This window comes from Poecilia reticulata, linkage group LG9 (genome assembly GCF_000633615.1).
Source record: "Poecilia reticulata strain Guanapo linkage group LG9, Guppy_female_1.0+MT, whole genome shotgun sequence".
In the NCBI taxonomy this organism is placed as follows: Eukaryota; Metazoa; Chordata; class Actinopteri; order Cyprinodontiformes; family Poeciliidae; genus Poecilia; species Poecilia reticulata.
The window spans coordinates 16,910,031-16,932,364 of NC_024339.1; the positions used below are offsets into that span (position 1 = coordinate 16,910,031).

The 22,334-nt window shown below is 40.6% G+C and overlaps 1 protein-coding gene across 1 annotated transcript; it reads left to right on the forward strand.

The window, feature by feature from the left end:
• Window positions 1–2,827: 2,827 nt before the first annotated feature.
• Window positions 2,828–21,588, forward strand: lzts3b (leucine zipper, putative tumor suppressor family member 3b). Its single transcript, XM_017306537.1, has 8 exons — window positions 2,828–3,024; window positions 8,440–9,402; window positions 11,630–12,100; window positions 12,193–12,363; window positions 13,385–13,513; window positions 14,311–14,502; window positions 15,149–15,379; window positions 16,663–21,588. Exons 2-8 carry the CDS (start codon window positions 8,557–8,559, stop codon window positions 17,917–17,919), a joined length of 3,297 nt encoding a protein of 1,098 aa, XP_017162026.1. The 5' UTR covers window positions 2,828–3,024; window positions 8,440–8,556; the 3' UTR covers window positions 17,920–21,588.
• The last annotated feature ends 746 nt before the right edge of the window (window positions 21,589–22,334 follow it).

Genomic DNA, 22,334 nt, shown 5'->3' on the forward strand with positions numbered 1-22,334 from the left:
GCCAGACGTTTCATAGAAACGGAGCCGCTCCATCTCTTAGCCTCCACTCTGTTCTGGTGCTTTCTCCAACATGCTCCCTCTGTCTGGTCGCAACAAAACATAACGACACATGAGAGAATATTCACTTTTCCTGTTGTATGTTGTGGAAAACAGAGGAGCCTCCAGCACAACTGGATTTGTACAAAACAGTTAAAGTAGCAGTAACGTACCTTTAAAGGTCAAACAGAAAGGAAGTCAGATTCCGCAAAAATATATTTTAAGTTTATTTGTTTATTTAACTAGGGACAAATCCAGCGAATATTGCTTTTATGTTTAATGCAAAGTAAATGTTTTGCATCTGTGTTTCTAGACTAAGGTAATTTGTGAAGCCCGCCCCTGACGCTGTTGACAAATAAAATAAATACAAATCTTGGACAAAATAAATGAATTAAAAGCATATACAACATTGCAATAAATACCAAAGTAGGTATAAATTAAATAATGATGGACACTATAGTGATCGAGCGAAAGGTAAAGGTTTTACAAGTGTATTCAAAAAATTTAATTCAGAAATAAGTTTTGTTCAACAGCTTCTGCCACTTTCTCAGTTAGCACATAAGAAGTGCTTTTCTTTTAGAAATATCTTTTTTTTTTATTCTGGAAAATGTGTGTGTTGGGAGTAAAGACATAATAGTTTTCCATCCATCCATCCATTTTCCTGCACCCTTGTCCCTTAGTGGGGTCAGGAGAGTTGCTGGTGCCCATCTCCAGCTGGCGTGCCGGGTGAGAGGCAGGATACACCCTGGACAGGTCGCCAGTCTGTCGTAGGGCAACACAGAGACACTTTTACCCCTAGGTGTGAGTGTGTGTGCACACACACACACACACCTAGGGGCAATTTGGAGAGGCCAATTAACCTGACAGTCATGTTTTTGGACTGTGGGAGGAAGCTGGAGGGAGAACACACAGGGAGAACATGCAAACTCCATGCAGAAAGACCGGGGCCGGGAATCGAACCCAGAACCTTCTTGCTGCAAGGCAACAGCTCTACCAACTGCGCCACTGTGCAGCCATAATAATTTTCCCATATCCTAAATAATTTCCAGACAAAAGATTATAGCTAACTGGATGATAAGTCTCAATATTTTATCACCATCATCAGCACAAGTACAAATAACCAGTAAACAAAATCTACATTTCATGCATTTGTTAGGACAGTGATTCCATCAGGACGACAGGTCAAGTACTGAACCAGTTTACACTGACAAGATATTAAGAAACAAATCTACATAAGTAGAAAACCTTTTACATAGAAATGTTCTTTTATGTATTTTTTCCAAGAATTCAGATTGTTTATCTCACAAAGAGGTGAGAGGTGACTGAAAATCATTTCTGTCCATGCATGAACTGAACTGAGTCTTGTGGTCAAGTTGATTGGAAGGAATTATAGCGCCTCATAGCGGTCAGAGATAATAAGAACATATTCAACGCTTCTCTCCAGCGCACTGGTAACAATTGTCCAGCTGTGACAACACTGCCACCTCCTGGACACCTGCCCAAATTATAACACAATAAAACATGGTTTTGTAGATGTTTTTTCACATGAAACGGTTTAAGAAACAGAAACTCTCAATTGTGAACCCGCTATGAAGTTGTTAGACAGGGTTATACAAACAAAACTAAGCACTTAGAGCTTTTTCATTTTAAAACAATAAGTTGGTATTTTTGTAAATGATGCATCACATAAGTCTGGATATTAATAATTAGTTATAGATACCTTCTTTCAAATTTATCCATTCAGTTCATTAGAGTCTTTGGAATTTATGTATCTATTAAATAGTTATAATAATTTTAAATATTTGTATATGCTTTTGTCTTAAAATACAATAGATTAAAAAAACATTAAAAAGGAAAACAAAAGGGTTTTGTTTGATTCTGTAAAATGTCAACATGTACTGGAGTTATAAAGGTCAAGGATGGCTGTAGAAGTTTAATAGTATCATGTGTTAACTATTTAGTTTAAAGTTGTATGTTTGCATTTCTTTCTCTCTGTGCTACTTTTAAATGTCTCATTATTGTTTTATTGTATTTCTTGATTTTAATGTAATTTATTTTTCATTAACCTCCCTCCTTGATTTTTCTGTAAAACACTTTGAATGATGTTACAAGTAAACTCAGATTTCCTTGATCTCAGCTAAGAAAAGTTACGTTTTCAACAACCTGATGAAGACGACTGGTTCTGTTTTGGGGATTACTTGGGAGATGATGCTAAAAAAAAGGATCCTATATCAAATAAAGAGAATTATGAATAACTGACTGTCCTTTTCATGAGACAAAAGGTGTCTCAGTCAGAGGATTCTTCAAATTTGTTGTAACACAGACAGTTACAGGAGATCTTTCCTACCCACAGCCATCACCATCTACAAAAACTTCAATTAAGTGACCTATAACTATATTTAATTTCCCTTTGGAATCAGTAAAGTATTTTTGAATTTAATTGCATTATTTAGAAGATTCTTTTATTATTTTAATCACTGCTTTGTCTTGTTTTTTTTATTTCTTTCCCTTAGTTTGTTTTTCTTTAATTCAATGTTTTGCACTTGGTATGGTAGGTAGCTAGGTCAGAATCCCACCCAGCTACCTGCTAGGTGATGTGACATTCATTTCAGGAATGTCACATCCATCCATCCATCCATCCATCCATCCATCCATCCATCCATCCATCCATCCATCCATCCATCCATCCATCCATCCATCCATCCAGGTGACCATTCCCATGAACACTGGATGAACGCCAAAAGGGGGCGTTTGTATCGTGCCGCTGAAGGGGGCGGTGCCAGAGGTGGGTGTGTGTCTCTCAGCTGATGCGCGTAACCACCAACCGACTCCATCATCAGCATCCGACGCTGACAACGGTCGAAGACAACCGAGCCGCGGTAGCAACGCAGAACCACTCGGAGCCCGGCCGAACAGCACCGACGCCGTCTTGTGACAATACTGCTGATTCCAGGCTGCCATCTTACCGACCAGCCAGCTGCAGAAACAGTGAGTAGCCTTTTGATGACGGACCGCCGGGATGCTACAATCGGTAAATCAAAGCTGCTGCATGATACGTCGTCAATGTCAGAGACGCTGTGCATTTTGATGTAGATTGCTTGTGTTATTGTTTCCCTGTCTTCGGCGAGGGTCGTGAGGTTTTTGTGGGTTTATTTTTTCCCAGTCAGAGGCCTAGTCGGTAATTGTCAGGGAGCGCAGTGGATTCAGGGCTTGATGCGGATGCTGCTAAAGCCGCCCTTGCCGCCCAGGGATGCAGAGAAAAGGAAGAGCGAGGGAGTCGTGAGGGGAGGGGATGGAGGCAGAGCAGCACATACATAGGCAGGGTATTTTACTACTACTACTACTACTACTATTCATCAGAGTGGAAGTAAACCTCTAGTAAATGGGCTGAGAAGGGGAGGTGCATGACATGACTGCATCTATCTATCTATCTATCTATCTATCTATCTATCTATCTATCTATCTATCTATCTATCTATCTATCTATCTATCTATCTATCTATCTATCTATCNCTATCTATCTATCTATCTATCTATCTATCTATCTATCTATCTATCTATCTATCTATCTATCTATCTATCTATCTATCTATCTATCTATCTATCTAAATACTTTGCTGATTAGTTTATCTGATGGGGTTTCAATTCCATTCATTTCAACATAAATATGGCATTTTTCGCCATTTAGTCCATTTTGTTTGGCCTTTTACGCCCAAATTAAATGAATGCATGCATCAGTATGGGAACAAATGTCGAAAGCATACATATCCCAGTTAATCTGGTGCTGTGCTGAAGAAAAATCGAAAGCTAAATCATTTCAAAACATTTTTTCTGCCTATGTCACATATATAATAATCTGGGGGGAAAAGCATATTTTGGGAGATAAATATAAAAGCAAACAACAGGAACAACAACAAGAAACAGCTGACCTGGTTGCATAAATGTGCACAGCCTTAAACTAATTCTTTGTGGAGTTTTATTAGTATGCCATATCTTGATTTGGGAGTATTTGCCCACTCTTTGCGAAAGGTCTCATAATCCGTCAGATTGTGAGGACATGTCTTGTCCCACTGCCTTCTGTAGTTGCCCACAGAGGTTTACTGTTGGATTCACTTACTCTAAGCCATTCCCAAGCTTTAATTTTCTTCTGGTGAAGCCATTGTTTTGCTGATTTAAATGTATGCTTTGCCTCACTGCAATTATAAAAAAATAAAGTCCAAGTTCAATTTTATATTTCTAGCAGGTGCCTACTTTGCATATCTAGGGATAATTTGATAAATTCCACCAGAAATCACAGTTCCATCTGAAGAAGCATTATGATGCCACCACTATGTTTTGCTGTGGTTACGGTGTTTGTTTGATGTTCCGAGCTGTTTTTGTGCCAAACGTGGCTTTTGAAATCGTTGCTCAAATGCTCAGTCTTGCTTTCATCTCACTAGAACACATTTTCATGCAAGATGTTTTGAGATTTTAAAGAGGAAATAATATTTTATTTGAAAGAAAGGCTTCTGTCTTGCAAACCTACCATAACTAATACCCTCCAAAAAAATGACAGTTCTTTCAGTGGGATTCTTGTTGTTGTCTTCTTTCTGTTCTGTAGAAATGTCCAGTTTTTCTATTATCATCATTGTCCCACATTTTCCCCAAATACTGTCGACTGTCTTTACTGTGCCATACAGCTAAATCCAGATATTTACATACACTGTATAGATATAATACATTTTTGCCCAAACTTTAACTTTCTGCCTGAGAACTTTGTGATAATCACTTGAAAACACTGACTTAGTTGTTCTGAAGCCACTTTGTAGTGATCCTGGCTGTACGGATTGAGTCACTGATCAGTTGGAAGACACATTAGTGCCTTTGAGATGTTGCCTCAATATTTCCACATAATATTCTTCCCTTATGGTAGCATTTATTTTGTGTAGTGCACCAGTCCCTACTTCAACAATGTTTCTAAGTTTTGGAAAGTATTCTTTACTTCTCTCCCCAGTGGGGTGCCTCAAGGTTTCTTTCTTGGACTGCTATTATTTTCTCCCTACTTGCATTTACTGCTCAATGTTCTTTCAGATGTAATATCACATAAATAGCACTCTAGGTGCTTATTTTTGTTAATGGCTTCTTGATTTTGGAGTGGCCTTTCAGCCCACGGTGATACAACAATTATTTTTTCACTGCTAATAATTATTTCACCAGCTTCAGCTATCATTTTAAGAAGGTCATTTGCTTCTGTCACTGAGTTGCACATTTTACATTTAGAAAGACACAAACCATTATTATTGATTATTGTTTTCTGTGCTTTTCCTGTTTGATACTTTTGTAAAATGATATTGGTTTGCTCATTTAAAACTTCTTCAAATGCTATGTCTAAAAGATGCAAAGCTGAATTTTATTTTAGCCAGATGCATCATAATAAAAATCTGGTGTGAAAAGCTACAACCTGAAAAAAGTGTCTTCACACAGTTTTGGGTTAAGGGTGTGCATACTTATGCTTATTCTCCCACCTCCAACTTTTTATTTTTTGCATCATTCCTTTTATGATACAGAAACCAGGCATTTTAACAAAATTAGAGATAAAATCCAGCTACCAAAACAGACACTGACGTGGAAGCAGTATGATCACCACCATGGTTCACAGAGAAAAGAGCTTCTGGAATGAAAAACGCAGAACAGGAGACACGTTTGACCAACATACAGTTCGGTACACCATAAATCTTTACTTTTAAATGCTGTTCATCTGTCAGGAAAAGCACACAAAGACGCACTGAGTGAACACAGTAATGATTCATCTGAAGATATCTTTACAGTTGGATTCTTTCCTCTTATTTTGTTAAAAAAAAAATATAACGCCAGATAGGAGAAATACTTCTACATAAAACCATAAATCATTAAATCTCCAAGCAAACATTAGGAGACAACTTTCCTTAAAAATGATTTGGTTGAATTCAGAATTGTTTGTGAATATGAGTCATAAATTTAAGAGTAAATTAGTATATAATTAATTTGAAAATTTAAAAAGTGTTGAACCCCTGTTGACACTGATTGTTGTACAATTATTCCACCCTGCAAATCATTCAAAACTGCCAAACTTAATATGAATCTCATGCCCATAATGTATTTCTTCTCACCTGAAATGTAGCTGAGAAAAATGCCTTTTTATCATCAGGATGAACTGAGTTTTTATGAACTATGTTCCAATCAAATATTAAATTAACCAATGTACTACAAAAGGCTACGGAAATTTTTTTTTGGCAGCAGCAGATTTCCAGTTTGTCTTGTTTATAATATGGACATAAAATCATGCCAATAACAGAGTCAAAACAATCAGCATGGAAGAGTTGCTGTAAAACTAACGCATTAGATTTGTTCAGCCGCTTTTAAACACACAGTTTATCCCAACACTGATTCAAATATATTGTTCCCAGGCTCATCTAAGTCATAGTGACTGCACCTATTACCAATTACCTCAACAAAAACAAGCTTAGATTGAGGTGTTGAGTTTGATTGCTGTTTGGTCCTGAAGCAGTCCTACTCCAACAAGTGATCAACTCTAAAACTGAATTTGCACACAATGTTGGAGACAATGGAGGAATCCATCGCCATACTAGTATGGTTTTTAAAACTACGGTTGCAATAATGGGTTAGTTATAAGATTTCTGAATGACAACAACAGGTATTAAGCTTATGTAATACGTGCCAGGTGAGGGAAAATGGAGTTGACAACCTTCATCGTGTTTATTGCAGAGCTTGTGTTAAGTACGTTTCTTTCCGTTGTTCTTTTAGTGAAAAAAACAAAATATTTGCTTTTCAGTTCAGCGAAACAATTGGATGGAAAATTTGAGTTGTGTTTTCATTCTCATGGGCAGAAGGGCAGAAATTTTTATTCCTTGACATTCTGGTTAATATGTGTAAAAAGCATTAAAATAAAATAACCCTTTAACTTAAATTGAAAAATATAGAATAATCCAATCTGTAATTTAAGAACATTTATTCAGAGGGGGGGGGGGGGATCCCATGTTAAAAAGTGATTGTAAAAAAAATTGGAACTAAGTGCTAATATGACAGAACTTTGTCTTTATAGATGACATCGTTGGATTATGCAGGGAACTTTGCCCAATCTCTCTAGATCAGTGGTGTTCAAACCTAATGCTATAGTTGGATCTGTCCCATAGATGACATTTTTGCCTCGTCTCTCTTTCTTGTTGTTAAATCATGAACACTGACCTTAGCTGAGACAAGTGAGGCCTGCAGTGCTTTAGATTTTATTTTTAGTTCTTTTGTGACCTGGATGAGTTGTTGATGCACTCTTTGAGTAATTCTGGTAGGCCGGTCTGACCTACTCCCATGTTTTCTCCGGTTGTGAATAAGTGTCTCACTGTAGTTTGCTGGAGTCTCAAAGCCTTTGAAGTTACTTTGTTGTCATTTTCTCAGAAAAATAGATGTCGGTCCTTTGTTCTGCATTTGTTCTTGAATTTCTTTACATTGGGACAGGATCAGTTGCTGTTAGAAAACATGTAGCCAAGGGATGGGTAATAAGGACTTAAAGTTTTATCATGATATGTTGCGATAATGATAAAAGTGATAAGAACAATTTATTACTTCTTTTTTTAGGGTGACTGTATGACTGCGACTGCATGGCACAGCAATCATAGACCCACAAACACAAATACTGCTCTTGAAAAACATCCCCATTTCGCATATGCTTCTTTTGGTCACCAGTCACATAAAGAGGTGATTTGTATCACTAACCTGCACACATTATATTTTCAAATGTATTGATATATGTTGAACAAACTGGAAAAAATAGTAAAGAAAATAACAATTCCATCATCTAGGCCAGTTTTAGGGCTTTGTAAATATCACTTCATTGGAATTTATCATGACAACAATGAATTTAAAATTTTATCATGACAAGAAATTAATCACAATAAATAATAAATGATAAAAATGAATTTTTACCTCCACTTTAGCCTGTTTCCCATTCTCAGATCCATTTAATTGATTTCTTGAGGTTTGGCAGTGGTCTGGATGAGGGAAGTTAAAATAAAGCAAAACAATATTTACTGTTAAAAAAAACAACTTTTTCCCAGCACTTTATGCTACAGCAAAACAAGAGGTATTGATCTCAAGGCTTTTAACACATCTTAACCAGAGGAGCCTGTGTGTTATTGGAAATTTGCTCTGTTTGCCCCTCTCATGATCAAATAACCGGTTTCATAGTTTTCAACTGCTTTTTTACCGGTCAGACTAATCTTTGTGACCCTTGTGGTTTTTCATGGTGGTGGGAGGACCACAATGCCCCTGTTTGTGGGTTGGAGTCTAATTTGCCTCTAATATTGTATAACTAGTCATTATGCAATTACTATATTGTATAACTGCTTTCGTTTTTCTGTGTTCCTCTAGTGTGTGTGCCCCCACTACCTGCATTAGGTTGTGATGACCCACACTACTTCCAAATGTATCTGTGACCCTCCCCAATCCTGACTCCTAACCTCTAATTCCTGACCTTTGACCTTCACTATGGGCAGTGTTGGCAGTGGGGTGGCAGGAGAGCAGGAGTTTGCCATGAAGTCCGTGGGCACGAGGACCACCCTGCCCCGAGCCCCTCCTCTCTCTCGCCGTTGCCCTGCAGACCGCAGCTGCAGCGCCGAGCGGCTGCCTCGCCCCCCGGCGACTATTTCGGACGGAACGGCGTCAAGCGATGAGCGAGGCAGTGTTAGTATCGGGACTGGGACCTGCACCGGGACTGACCGGCCAACAGAGACAGCCTCCTCAACCCACACTGAATGTACCATGACCGCCCCCTCCAACAACAACCAGCTGGACTGTGGGAACGTAGCTGTCAGGAGGGAGAGGGAGTGGGACAGGGAGAGGCAGCGCGAGAGGGGCAGGGACCGGGACCGGGACAGAGACTGGGACCGGGAGCGGCTCGAGAGGGAGCGCGAGAGGGAGAGAAACCGGGAGAGGGAGCGGGAACGGGTGGAGAGGGAGAGGCTGGAGCGCGAGAGGGAGCGCGAGAGGGAGAGGGCCCGGGAGAGGGAGAGGGAGAGGATAGAGAGGGAGAAGATAGAGAGGGAGAGGGAACGCGAGAGGGAGAGAGAGAGGGAGCGCGAAAGAGAGAGGCTGGAGAATGAGCGGATGGAGAGGGAGAGGGAGAGGGAGATGCAGATGCAGGCGGCCGGTCTGGATGTTTGTGGAAACATTGTGGGTCGAGGAGTCAGCGAGAAGAGCAGTGTGGGCATGAACCACCACCAGCACAGAGAGATGGTTGCAACCAGAACCGACAATGAAAACAATCCAGTCGGCCACAACCCACCAAACCACAACCCGCCCAAGATCATGGCCGTGTCAGGAAAACTGGAGCAGGTAGTTTGACATTTTGGACTCAGTTTCATCAAAAAAGAAACCACGATAAACTATGTGCATAAGTAAATAACTCTTTATCTTTTAAATAAAAACTGTTCAAAGTATTATTTACTTTCACAGAGCAAGCTCTATCATATATTTAAGGAATTTGTGTATTTTTCAAAACTGAGACTTGTTTAATGTAAAAAAAAAAGAAAATGTTTGAATAAAATGGAAAGATTAAATGTCCAATAACCAATAATTAACTTATTAGTGGCTTATTAAAGTAAAAATAGACAAATTGCAACAGATAAATATGAACAAAGACATTAACACTAACCAGATCTTACAAGCTAAGAGATTCTCACTACATCCACTGAAATAGTTAAAAATCTAACTTTTATGAAAGGATTATGTACATGTCAAGAAGGAATTTAAAGAAAAAGGCTTGTGCCATTAACTTAAACTAAATTTTGAATTCTCCAACTTAATTTTAATCAGAGAGGGAGAAACTCCCACCACCATAACGGCCACTAAAGGAATAACTCAGCAACTTATATTGTGTTTCATCTTGTTCATGCTCCGTCCTACAGTCCTGTTCGCTCCGCTTAGTTCACAGGAAAATATTGGCAAAACAAGATTTTGTTTTGTTTTGTTTTTGGCCCCTGTTTTCTGACTGAATCAAAAGTCAAACTAGGTGTCCTGCTCGTTACTCACTTTACATTCTAATCAACGGATTTATCTTCTTTTTTTTTTTTTTTTAAGAAAGTTGCTATGGGATGTGGACACATGTTTGAAGAGTGGAGGAAAAACTAGAAAACAAAAGAAATTTCACAGAAAAATAAGACAAGTGTTAAGTAAACAAAAATATTTATCCCAAATAAATCTGAAGAGGTGATCAGTGTTCCCTCTGTTTCAGTCATCCGATTCTTGTTTTACTCTGTTTGAGTCTCAACTCACCTTCGAGGGAAGGAAACGTCAAGGAACATGACTGGCCAATCAGAGGCAGACGTTGGAAATGTCAGAGCTACATCTGGATCAAACGGGGGAAAATGGGTTTAATATTTTTTTAAAGTTGAGAGAGATCAACATCTAAATGCTTCCTCATCTTGTTTATGTCTGTTTCTGGGAACATGCTTCATAGAACAATGTCAGAAATTTAAAATTAATTCTGAAAGGAAACACTGCAGCTTTATAATCCTATTTAAAAGTATTTCACCTTGATTTGACCAGCAAATGCTAAAGAAAATAAGTCCTTAGAATAGCCAGAGGACAACGGGAAAACATTAAAATACACCACTTATTATTTTTTGTAAACATTTTAATGTGTTTGAGGTCATTGTTGTGTTAAAACGTCCAAATTTCTCCTACTCAACCCAAACTGTCACCCTCAGGTGAAGCGGAATGAGTCATAATGTTCCTGAACAACCCAGGAACCGTCGAGGCTCAAGCCTAAGAGTAAACAGTGTAGTAAGATTTACATCACTATGGCTTAAAACATTGACTAAAGAGGAACCTGCTTCAAAATCAACACCTTTGGACACAATGATGAAAAGAACTGTTGACCATGGTGGTGGCAGTATCATACTAAGGATCGGTTTCCCTGGCAGTAGTACTGTGCATTGCACATATGACATAGACAAATGAAAAAGTAGCACTGCTGTAACTTTAAATTCCTTAACTTGTCCGCATATTAAAAGCTAGACGGTTGAAAGCTGGATGCATTTCATCGTTCCCAAAATGATCCAAAACACAGATCAAAACTGGTCCGGAAATTAATAAAATATTAAGTGAAAAACTCTTTGACTCTGTTTAAAAGCTGGATCTGAGCAACAAAAACAATTACAAAGATTTCTTCTGGTTCTGTGAAGAAGAGTGGCAGAGTTTTTTCAGAAGCAATAAAAACGATGTGGTTTCCCCCGCAACCCACTAAGGAGCATTTAACCAAAACTTAGCAGGGATGTGTGTATCTGTCTGAGCACTCATGTAGGATTTCATGGATTGAATTGAGTTGATTAAAGAAAATCCACAAAAACTTCCACCTGTGCACTTGATTCTTGTTTCTACAATTAATTAACAGGCCCTGATATTTAATGAAAAATTCCAAATCAATATGACATTCTTGCTCATGATGATGGGTGTATCTAAACTGTTGTAAACAATTTTACACACATTGCATAATTTAGCAGTGACATGACTCCAGTATTTATCTATTTTCTTTTGAATCCTTCCTCCTTCTACTCCGCAGGCGATGCAGAGCACCTCCGGCCTCGTCCGTCCCTCCGCCTTCAAGCCGGTGGTTCCCAAAAGCTTTCACTCCATGCAGAACCTGGTGGGCCAGGCGGGAGGGGCCGGGGGCGAAGGAAAGACTGACACCAGGGGCGAGGGGTTCAGTGAGGGCAGAGTAGGCAGGAGAGGCAGAGACGCAGTGGGAGGGGATGGAGGGGAGGTGCCAGAGGCCCTGCTCCTGGACCAAGACAGTCCAGTTAGGGTCGGCAGGAGTGATGGAGGGGGAAATGGTACTGAGGTGGTTCAGGGAGGGATGTCAGATTCAGGGAGAAACTCCCTGACTAGTCTGCCCACCTACACAGGCTCGGGGTCTGGCTGTGGGCCCCCAGCGGTCTTAGGGCCCCTCAGTGCCTCTACCAGCCACATTAACAGGTTGGGCATGGCGGGGGCAGCTGCAGGTCTGGACAAACTGGACAAACCCGGCTACCAGGTAAGGCTGTCCTCTGATTTATTTTGATGCTCAATTCTCCCTGCAGCAAAAATTTCGTAGAAGCGTCACCGTCACGTTGTGGTTGTGTCCAGCAGAACGGGCTGAGCGCCTCAGACAGCGGTCGGTCCTCCTCAGGGAAGAGCTCCTCATCCTATCAGAGGCTGAGCCACCTGAGTGACGCTCCAGCACCTCTGCGACCCTCCCCCTCATCTGATGACATCATCCAGGACCTCGAGGACCGACTGTGGGAGAAAGAGCAAGAGGTGAGAGGACGTTTAGAAATTTATTCCAAAATTTCTCAAATTTAGAAGACAGGATGTGCACTGTGGTGTCAATATTATCAAATCTAAGAAAATTCCTCTCAAACTGATCTTTAGATTTATGAACAAAGACCACTTTTAAAGTTTTCCAAGAAATATATAACATTGGAGGCAAAATTCAAAGAGCAAAGACTTTTTGCAGGACCCTAAGTATGATTTGATTTCTAATCTGCGTATGTAGCTTTTACAAAATTAAGTTTTTAAAATATTTGTTAAAGCTGTCCATCATGTTGTGTCAGTTAAAGACACAACATTAATGTGAAAACATTAAGCTCCACACTTCCTCGCAGTATCCCTATAGCCGTCTGCAGAAATTTACCATTCCTGGTCAGAAACAACCAATCATAGTCAGGAGGAAGGTCTTAGCACTGTCTATCAACCTTGTGTATGCACTGCTTAATGTGATAATGGAGAAACAACTTGCTGTCACCGAAAAACCAGTTCTGACGATGCTAATTAGCCTGAGCATTTATGACAGGCTCTGCTGTCGAGAAGAAGCTGTAGTGTAGCAGAGAGCAAGAGGGAGCGTGTGACCAGCGCATACACAAGCCTGATTGACAACGCTGAAACCCCCCTCCTGGCTCTGATTTCCTGTTTCTCACTAAGTTGTGTATTTCTGCAGTTAGCAATGGGAAAACGTAGACGAGCTCAATTTTTTCCCCAGATCTGCCTCACATTATACTGTCACAACATAGTAACAGATTCAACAAATATGTAAAAAAAAACAACTTTTTTTAAGTTACATGCTACAGTTTTAAGAATATTTGTTTTATTTCTATCATAACCTGGCATATTAATTAAAAGTCTTACTGAGAACTACAATATATAGCTAAGAGTTGGCTAGCTGTGAGACAAAACCAGGATGATAACAGATTCCTATGACTTCATTGTTACCAAAGGTGTTGCTCTTCTTCTGTGTATATTTAGCTGTCAGACCCGATCCATCTCCGTCTCTTTCCTCCAGGTACAGCACATGCGCAGGAACCTGGACCAAAGTGAGGCGGCCATCATTCAGGTGTTTGAGGAGAAGCAGCGTGTTTGGGAGCGACAGATGGACGAGCTGAGGCAGAACTACGCTTCACGTCTGCAGCAGGTGACCTCAGTTATATAAAACAGCTTCCTGCGGTAACCTGTGCTGCCACCACCTCCTCTCTCAGTGTTGACAGTACGTTAGGGTGACGTTAAATGTTTGTTTTCTTCCGTATAACGTTTTGCATATGAACCAAAAAGCTCAATTTTGGTCTTATCTGAGCAGTTCACCTTCTTTCACGTTTGCTTTGTCCCTTGAATGGTTTCTGATAAACTGCAGACGGGACATCTAATGGCTTCCTTTCAACAGCAACAATCTTCCCCTCAGTCTTTCATAAAAGGTAGATAGTGTACATGGAGTGCGCAGATGTCATGTCAACAGATTCTCACACCTGAGTTGTGGATTGCTGCTGCTCCTCCAAAGTTATTGTGGGCCTTTTGTCTGCTTTTCTCAAATAAAGCTTTCAAAATCAGCTTTATTGGTCAAGACTGCGTGCACAAATAAACGCATTTTTTTATATTAAGAAAAGGAAAAATTTCTGTTGTTTCCTTGCTTGGTGGGTCAGATTATGTGGTAGCCAAATCTCTGTGGGTTTCCATTTGTTCCACACTCTTAATTTTTAGTGGACAGATTGAGCAGTACTGTGGCCGGGCTATAAATGCAGGTCACACTTTTGTTAATTTTATATGCAAAACATTCATGACACAGCCTTTTCCTTCCATTTCACAACTATGCACTGCCTTATCTTTCGAATAAACCACAGCAAAGCTTGTAGTTGTAAAACAACAAAATGTCCAAACGTTGACAGGGTGTGAATATATGTTACAAGCTGTAAATAGTACATTTACGTTCCCCTGTAGGTTACCCGCCGGGCTCAGCGCTCCCAGACCGCCCTGCAGGCCCAGATCACTCGTCTGTCTCAGGACAAGAGGAGGCTCCAGGAGGAGATGGCGGCCCTGTTGGCTCAGAGAGAGGAGCTGGAGAGAAAGTGCCTGGACTACAGGAAAGAACAGGCTGACATCCTGCCGCGTCTGGAGGAGACCAAGTGGGAGGTGAGACATGAGATGTTCCACTTGACCAGTTTGGTAAAATGACTGCAGGCCTTCATTGTAGATAGGATTTAAATGTGAGACATTGTGCAGATTCATACATTTGGTTTGGTAATCAAACAAATAGCATTCATTTTCTGAATAAAGTATCAAAGGGTCGACGTCCCTGTTTTCTCCTTCCTTTCATTCAAGCATGTAAAATCGCCATTATATACGTGACTCAGGATCTTTGTAAACTTATCTTTCTGAATAAAAGTGCAGGATAATCCTAATTTTTAAAAGAAAACGTTGATCCAAACTCGCCTCTTTTGCAGCAATTCCATTCTCACAAATACACTAGATGTATACAGCTTACTAAGTCACAGATGTTTAGCTGTACATTAGAGAAATTATTCAAAAAATGCATCAACAAAAAGACATTATGAGAGGAAAACAGCTTTATTGCAAAGAAATACTTGAACAGAGTTGTAGGAAGAAACCGATTTGTCCATCTTTTGGTACGTTATCCTTCTAAATGACCTTCTGACGACCCATTTTTAGCATATCATGCAGTAAATGATGTATTTTAAAGCATTTTTGCGTTTCTTTTCTACGGTTGCCAATAGATGAAGCTAAACTTTATACAACTCACGCATTGTTTCTGTGGCAGGTTTGTCAGAAAGCAGGTGAGATTTCCCTGCTGAAGCAGCAGCTCAGAGAGAGTCAGGCTGAAGTGACCCAGCGGGCCGGAGAGATGGTGGCCCTGAGGGGCCAGCTGAAGGAGCTCAATGCCCAGCTGAGAGAGCGGGAGGAGGTCATGCTGGGTCTGAAGGACTCCTACAGCACAAAGTGTCTCGAACTGGAGAAGTGTGAAGGCGAGCTGAGGAGGACACTGTCTGAGGTGGGTTTTTAAAGCAAACGTCACTGTTATGTTAAGAAAAAAAGACAATGGGATGAATTATTCATGAACTTTACCAGTCCATCAATGTAGTTCATACAAAACTTGGTATAAATTGAGCTTAAAACATAGAAAACAAGTTCCGTTTAAATTAAATTAAAAGCATACATATAATTCTGTTTTGACAAATATTTACTATTTTTTCTGTTAATGCAAATCAATGAAATGTCAAAGGTTAGGAGTTTGTTGGTAGAAAATCAGCATAATTGAGAAAATGTGCCATTTTTTTTTTAGTTTTACATAGAGTCACGCTATTTATGAAACATACATGAAAATGACTGCAAACTATATCCACCATGGCTGGTGTTGGGGAAGTGGTCCCTAACCCTGCTCTTTGGGGACGTCATGCCTGAAATCGTGGCACGTAATTCAAGCATCAGAGTTAAGTGTGTTGAAGCGCTGACACATCTAAATGACGTAGGATCTCTTCCCAAGGATCCGGGTTGGAGATCCCTGCTTTAAGCCAGGGGCTCAGTGTTGTTTCTTCTAAGCGCCTCCCTTTTTGGTGCCCCACTCCTTTCAAGAAATCAAAGAGTGAAGCTCTGTTACCGAAGGCAGACAGGTGTCACCCGTTTGAATGACACAATCAAACAGTTACGCCTCCTACAAACAAATGGGAATCCAGGAAATCTACTAAAACGTGGGCTGGAGGAAAAGGTTGCCATCCACACTCAAGTAAACCGTTTCCTCTAATGTCAGTGCACCTGTTCACCACCAGGGGGCGACAACTCCTTACTAAATACTCATAGTAAAGTTAGTACAAAACTCATTCAGGGCTTGACTGAAAATTTTTTAGTTTGTGTTGGTGCCTCCAACATCTAATGGCATCCTGGAAAACCTCACATGTTGCCAATATCTTCAACAGCACGGTTCAATGTAAATGATATCCATCAGTTAGAATAGCCTAGTCAAAGTCCAGGCCAAAATTTAAGGCATAATGTAAGAAAAAGATAGAAAATTCGTGTTTTTAGTCTTTATCCATCTTGTCTGGCTGAGTTTGCAAAAAAGTAATGAGTAAACATTTAGGTTTTTTTAGCTGTGAATAACTGGTAGAGACATTCCTCATAAGACTAACAGCTGTCAATGCAGCAAAAGGTGGATAAACTAAGTAATGATTCAAAAAGGATGACAAAAAGCACACCACACTTTTTGTCTATAACTATAAACTAAATCTAAAAGTTACAGTGCCCTGTTTACATGAGACTTTGCATTTCTTTTTCCCACAGGTGTCCATCCTGAGAGAGAAGCTGGGTGTGTTTGAGGCAGAGGTGCTAAGTTTAAAGCGTGCTCTGAGTGAAGCGAGCAGAGGAGCAGAAGTGATTGTGAGCCCGAACTTGGCTGCAGCAGGGTTGCTGCCACCGTGGGGAGCTGTCCACTGCCCTCGAAACCCAACTGAGCCCTCCACCAGCTCGCTCACCCCCACATCCGACACCCTGCTCAGCCTGCAGAGCGATGAAGCTAAAGCCCAAAGGCAGGAAGCTCAGAGACAGGAGAGGCAGCAGCGTGAAGAAGCTCAGTGGCGCGATGTGCAGCACCGGCAAGATACCCATATGCAACAGGACATCCAAATGGGTCAGAACCCGCAGATCAGACCGGAGGCCCAGCTCCGCCAGGAGGCCCAGCTCCGGCAGGAGGCTCACCTTCGCCACGAGGCCCAAATCCGCCAAGAAGCACAGCTGCGTCAGGAGGCCCAGCTCCGCCATGAGGCTCAACTGCGCCAAGAGGCTCAACTGCGCCAAGAGGCCCAGCTCCGTCACGACTCCCAACTCTGCCAGGACATGCAGCTGCGTCAGGAAGCCCATCAGCCACAGCGGGCGCAGGAGGGTCACTGGGATGAGGCTGGGGAGCTGCGCAGGCAGCTTGAGCAGCTGCAGGGTGTACTGCGCTTGGAGCGGCAGCAGCGGGAACGACAGGCCCTCAACTTTGACCAGGAACGGCACACCTGGCAGGACGAGAAGGAACGGGTTTTGAAGTATCAGGCACAACTGCAGCTCAGCTATGTGGAAACTCTACAGAAAAACCAGGCTTTGGAAAAGCGCATGAGCCAGTTGGGAACCAAGCAAACCACGGTCTCCACCACTACTGTTACCACTACCACCACCACTTCCCCCACCTCCTCCAACTCTCCACCACCAGCCATGTCGCCTTTGTCTCCTCAGCAACTCCCTTCCTTCTCTGGCCCTTCTTCCCTTTCTGGTCCTTCTTCTCTCTCTGGTCCTTCTTCTCTTTCTGGTCCCCCTTCCCACTCTGGACCTCCATTTCTCTCTGGTCCTCCTTCCCTTTCTGGTCCTCCTTCCCTCTCTGGTCCTCTTTCTCTCTCTGGTCCTCCTTCCATCTCTGTTCCTCCCTCCCTCTCTGGACCCATCGCTCTCACTCTCTCTCCTCCCTGTGAAGACCAAAAGGGCCCCCCCTCGCTCCACCAGCTCGCTCCTCCATGGGCCGGACCATCACGCCTGGAGAGGATAGAATCTACAGAGATATAGACACAGATTCATGAAGCTAATGCTAGTTTTTTTTCTACGCTCACAGTGGTGAGGCCTCTTACACAAAACCCATTTCAGCATACAATAGAAAACAAGGTCTAAAACAATCACTTTTTTCAAAGCAACAAACCTATCAGGAACAAACATCATATCAACAGGAAACTGAACTAGATTCTGCATTATCGCTGAATTTTTAACCTCCTAAGAGGCCTTTCTGTCTCTCTTAGTGTTGCACACGGATACATCTTACATTATCAGAAACGTGTGCCATGGGTTTGGGTGGCAAAACAATGAAAAAAATTTTAATTACAGACCTAATACATGCATAATTTAATTCCCATGCTAGAAAAGGAACAAGACAATCAGGGATATTGTCGGAAATGATCAACAAGAATATATTGTGCTGTTTATTCATTGTAAGTCTATGTCACTGGTTATGTAAAAGTAGAATTAGTGGTCAGAGTGTGTGACGTCAACTTACATTTTGGCCAGAGAGCGCCTTACCCCATCATTCCCAGCAAAGTGTAAGAGAGCAAATTAGTGATGGGAACTGATAAAAAAAAGATAGAGAGCATGGTTATTTATTTTCAGTGCTTTAACTGTAATGCCGGCACACCAGCTGCGCAAGACTATTATACGGGGCTGGACTGTTTTCTTTTTTAATCTCAGCAGATGTTGACCCCTGAGGTCTCACACACATACACAAACATACACTGCACAGGGTCCAACACACATGGCCCATTTAAACACTAAGACCAAGAGAATTTATATTTTCTACAAATTGAATTTAAATACGATTGCTTAGCAGATAATCAGCCCAAACTGAGTATAGATGACATTTTTAAGAGAACTCCATCAGCTCTCATTTTAGATTCTCTGCAGTGACCAAAAATGAAGGTCACATGAGCACGTTTCCAGCTGAACTCCTTCACTGAACTGCAAGAACGTGAATGTACGCACACAGTTTGAATTTGAATAATGTTATGATAATTGTGTCTCTGTGCATTCACTGCCAAGAAACCAGCCAGTCAGTCAGTCAGGCAGGCAGTTGGTACCCCAAAAGGGAAAGATTTTATAGAATGTATGATATACTTGCAGAAAGATATACCTATTATAGTTATAGATTGTAAATGTGCGCGTGTGAGGAGGTATGAAAGAGAGTGTGTGCATGTGTGTATACATATGAAAAGCTTCAGCTTATGAGATTGAAGATACGAGGGACTAGTGGCAATACAAACTAAGAAATATGAAGGGAAAAGATGCGATGCTTATTCAAAAACATTGAGACATTTAAAATGGAAATAAAAACACAATCCAATGCTTTGCAAATCTCTTACAAGTGGATAAAATGAGCTGTCTTGCAATCTCCCGGAATGGCACTGAGACGAGGGACGTCTGGGTTTGTTATCCGGGCAGCTGCAGTAAGTGGAATACCACCAATGGTTGGACGATAAACCCATATTTTATTCACTATGGGAGATAGAATACATGTTAAATGTGGAAACTAATATATTACACCATTTGTTCAAGATTGTTTAATAATAATCAAACCAAAAAATGAAAGTATGGAGACCAGTTGCTGACGTTTTTGGAGGACAGTGCTATCCCAATCTTGTCCGAAACAGAATAGTTGTTCAATAGTCCTGGGTCGCAGGCAAATTCAGCCCCTGTTGAGAACAAATGCTGCTCTGAAACCTGTTTATACTCACTGTATTCATTACTGCAGCTTTGCAACAAATCTGACTTGAGATGACTTGAGGTTTGTTCCTCTCATGCAGGAAGCAGCCATCAAAAGATGGGTACACAGTGGTCATAAAGGGGTGAACATGGTCAGGAACAATACTCAGGTAGGCAGTGTTTAAACAATCTATAGTTGAATCTAAGGGGCCTGTAATGAGCAAAAAATCTATTTTATTTAAATTTACTTTTAAGAGATTCAACATTAGAACAGCACTGCTGCAAATGGCAGTCAAGAGTTTCTTATCTGGAAGGTAGACCATCCAAGATGCTGGTCAGTCTGTGGTTCAAGCAGGGGACTTCAAGTGCCCTACTGTCTTGTTCATGAGAGAGGATAGGATAGAGGAGGAGATAAATAGACAGGAACTTCAGCTACAGTCATGCAGGCACTTCTCCCATCTGCTGATGTGAAGAAGGCTGAACCCAATTGGTGCATCTATGTACTCTTCCCTTTCCATCATCACAAGATATGGGTTAGGACAGAAAAAACAAGATCTTGAGTAAAAATGGTCAAAATGGGCTTCTTCTCTAATCTCACCGTAACTTGTAGAGTGAAGAGCTCATACTGCAGCAGCTGCTCTTCAACTCTGAGAGAAGTCAATTGAAATGGTTCGGGAATCTTCTCATGGTGCTTCCAAGGAGCATCCCTATGAAGGCTTTCATGGTACGCCCGTTTGGGTGAAGACTCTTATGATGGCCGAGCATTGGCTTGAGGAACTATATATGTATCCCTTCTGGGAAAGCCTTGGGATCCGCCTGAATGAGCTGGAGAGTGTTGCTGGAAAGAAGGTGTCTGCATGTCCAACTGTTACCCCAATGGCCCAATCTGAGATAAAAGGGAGAGAATGGAGGGATGGAAACTGTGGTACAATATCTTAGTTTGTACATTTAGTATGTTTACTAAATTATCTTCCAGTGAATAAACTATGAGTGTAGAGCAGGGGTCTCAAACTTCAATCCTCAAGGGCCGGTGTCCTATAATCTTTAGATGTCTCTCTGCTTCAACACACCTGGCTTTAATATCAACACACCTGGCTTTAATATGTGCTCATTAGCATAGATCTATAGAGCTAGGCTGAATGATAGTGACACAGTTTCACAATTTAATTCAAGTGCGTAGGACAAGGGACACATCTAAAAGTTACAAGTCCTTGAGGAGTGCAGTTTGAGACCACTAATTTAGAAGATTTGCTAACCATTGCATTGCGCTTTTATTTACGTTTAACAGAATGTTACAGCTTTTTAAAATTTTGGTTGTATAAATAAAAGGTACATAAAAGCTTGTGAGACTAAAATTTTACATCGAGGGTGTGTGCATATCTAGAAAACTCTTACTTTCTTCTGTATAATTTGCATAGACAAAAGAAGGAGGAAGTTTTAAAAAAATATCTAAAAAGTGGAAAGTTTGCCTTTTTAAAGGAGAGCATTCAGGCTAACTGCACTATGTAGTGTCCTACACATGAGTTATGATGTACAGTAGAGTCAGATGTGAATATCACGGCTTTTATAACTGTTGTTAATGCCAGCATTAAAAAAAAAAGTTGCTCAAGAATATTAACTTATCTATAAGGTATTACATAGTATTATCATCTTTATTACTGTTATTATATTATGGTGAATTGAAGGATGAAAAAATATGTGCCATTTTAGCTTTCCTTTCTGTGTTTTTTTAACTGTGTAGCTAGCCAATTGGCTGCCCATAATGGTGCAATCATAGCAAACTTGTCCCAAAAAAAAAAAAACAATGTTCCTTTTGTTGTAGGTGATGTAGTTACAGTATTGCATTGTTTAGAGAGAAAAATGCTTCTGGTTTTATACATGTTTCAAATTTTTATTGTTTGCATTTATGTTAGTAGTACTGCTCTGGCTTGATTAAAACCATTAATTTGTTAAGATTCAGCAGAACTAATAAAGATATGTGAATTATTCAGCCGCTTTTGTCCGCGAGTAAGTATTTTTAATGCTCTAGAAAACACTAGATGAAATTCTGGAAGGAAAAATGTTGACGGAGGGCAACATTTACTGTCAAAAGTCACATGTGCCTTTTATACTTTGGACTTGTTTGAAACCAAATTGTCTTTTAGCCTTAATAATTTCTTGTGACCTATTAGAAGTAAAAAGAAAAATCCTCATATCTTAATCTCATCAAAGACAATAAATTGAATGATCTGAGATAATAAACAGCACTTCTGCTTTCCATCTGAATCTCAATTATTTTAGGACCAAGTTGGCATTCAGTTTTAGCTATAACATACAGTGGGGGCAAAAATATTGAAAATGTTTTTATTATCTTGTATGGCAGAATGAATTCTCTATGAAATCAGTCTTGAAAAGAAGACATAAATAAATTCGGAGCAGTATTATCGCCATATTTCCAAACAAAGACCAGAATAAAGTCCCATATATGCAGTAGTTATTTAACTGAGTGTATCTCCTCATCTCCACAGACCCCACACAATCTGGACACTAGTTGTGTAGATTTTTATATTCAGGTCTGTGCTACAGAAGGCTATTTGCAAAAAGCAACTGCCAAGATAGTTTCTTTCCCCAGTCTGCCTGATCAACACTTAGCAGTCGACAGAGTCGATACTTTGCATATTTGCACTAATTCCACCTTGTCTGCCTATCTGAAAAAAATCAATGTACGTATACATAATAACAAGAAAGAAATACAATTG

What these genes read in the sequence shown, in the direction of transcription:
- lzts3b (XM_017306537.1), top strand. Translation starts at nt 8,557, where the DNA reads ATGGGCAGTGTTGGCAGTGGGGTGGCAGGAGAGCAGGAGTTTGCCATG. An exon ending in TGTGGGAGAAAGAGCAAGAG is followed by an intron (nt 12,364 to 13,384) that starts GTGAGAGGACGT and finishes TCTTTCCTCCAG; the next exon opens with GTACAGCACATGCGCAGGAA. An exon ending in TGGAGGAGACCAAGTGGGAG is followed by an intron (nt 14,503 to 15,148) that starts GTGAGACATGAG and finishes TTTCTGTGGCAG; the next exon opens with GTTTGTCAGAAAGCAGGTGA.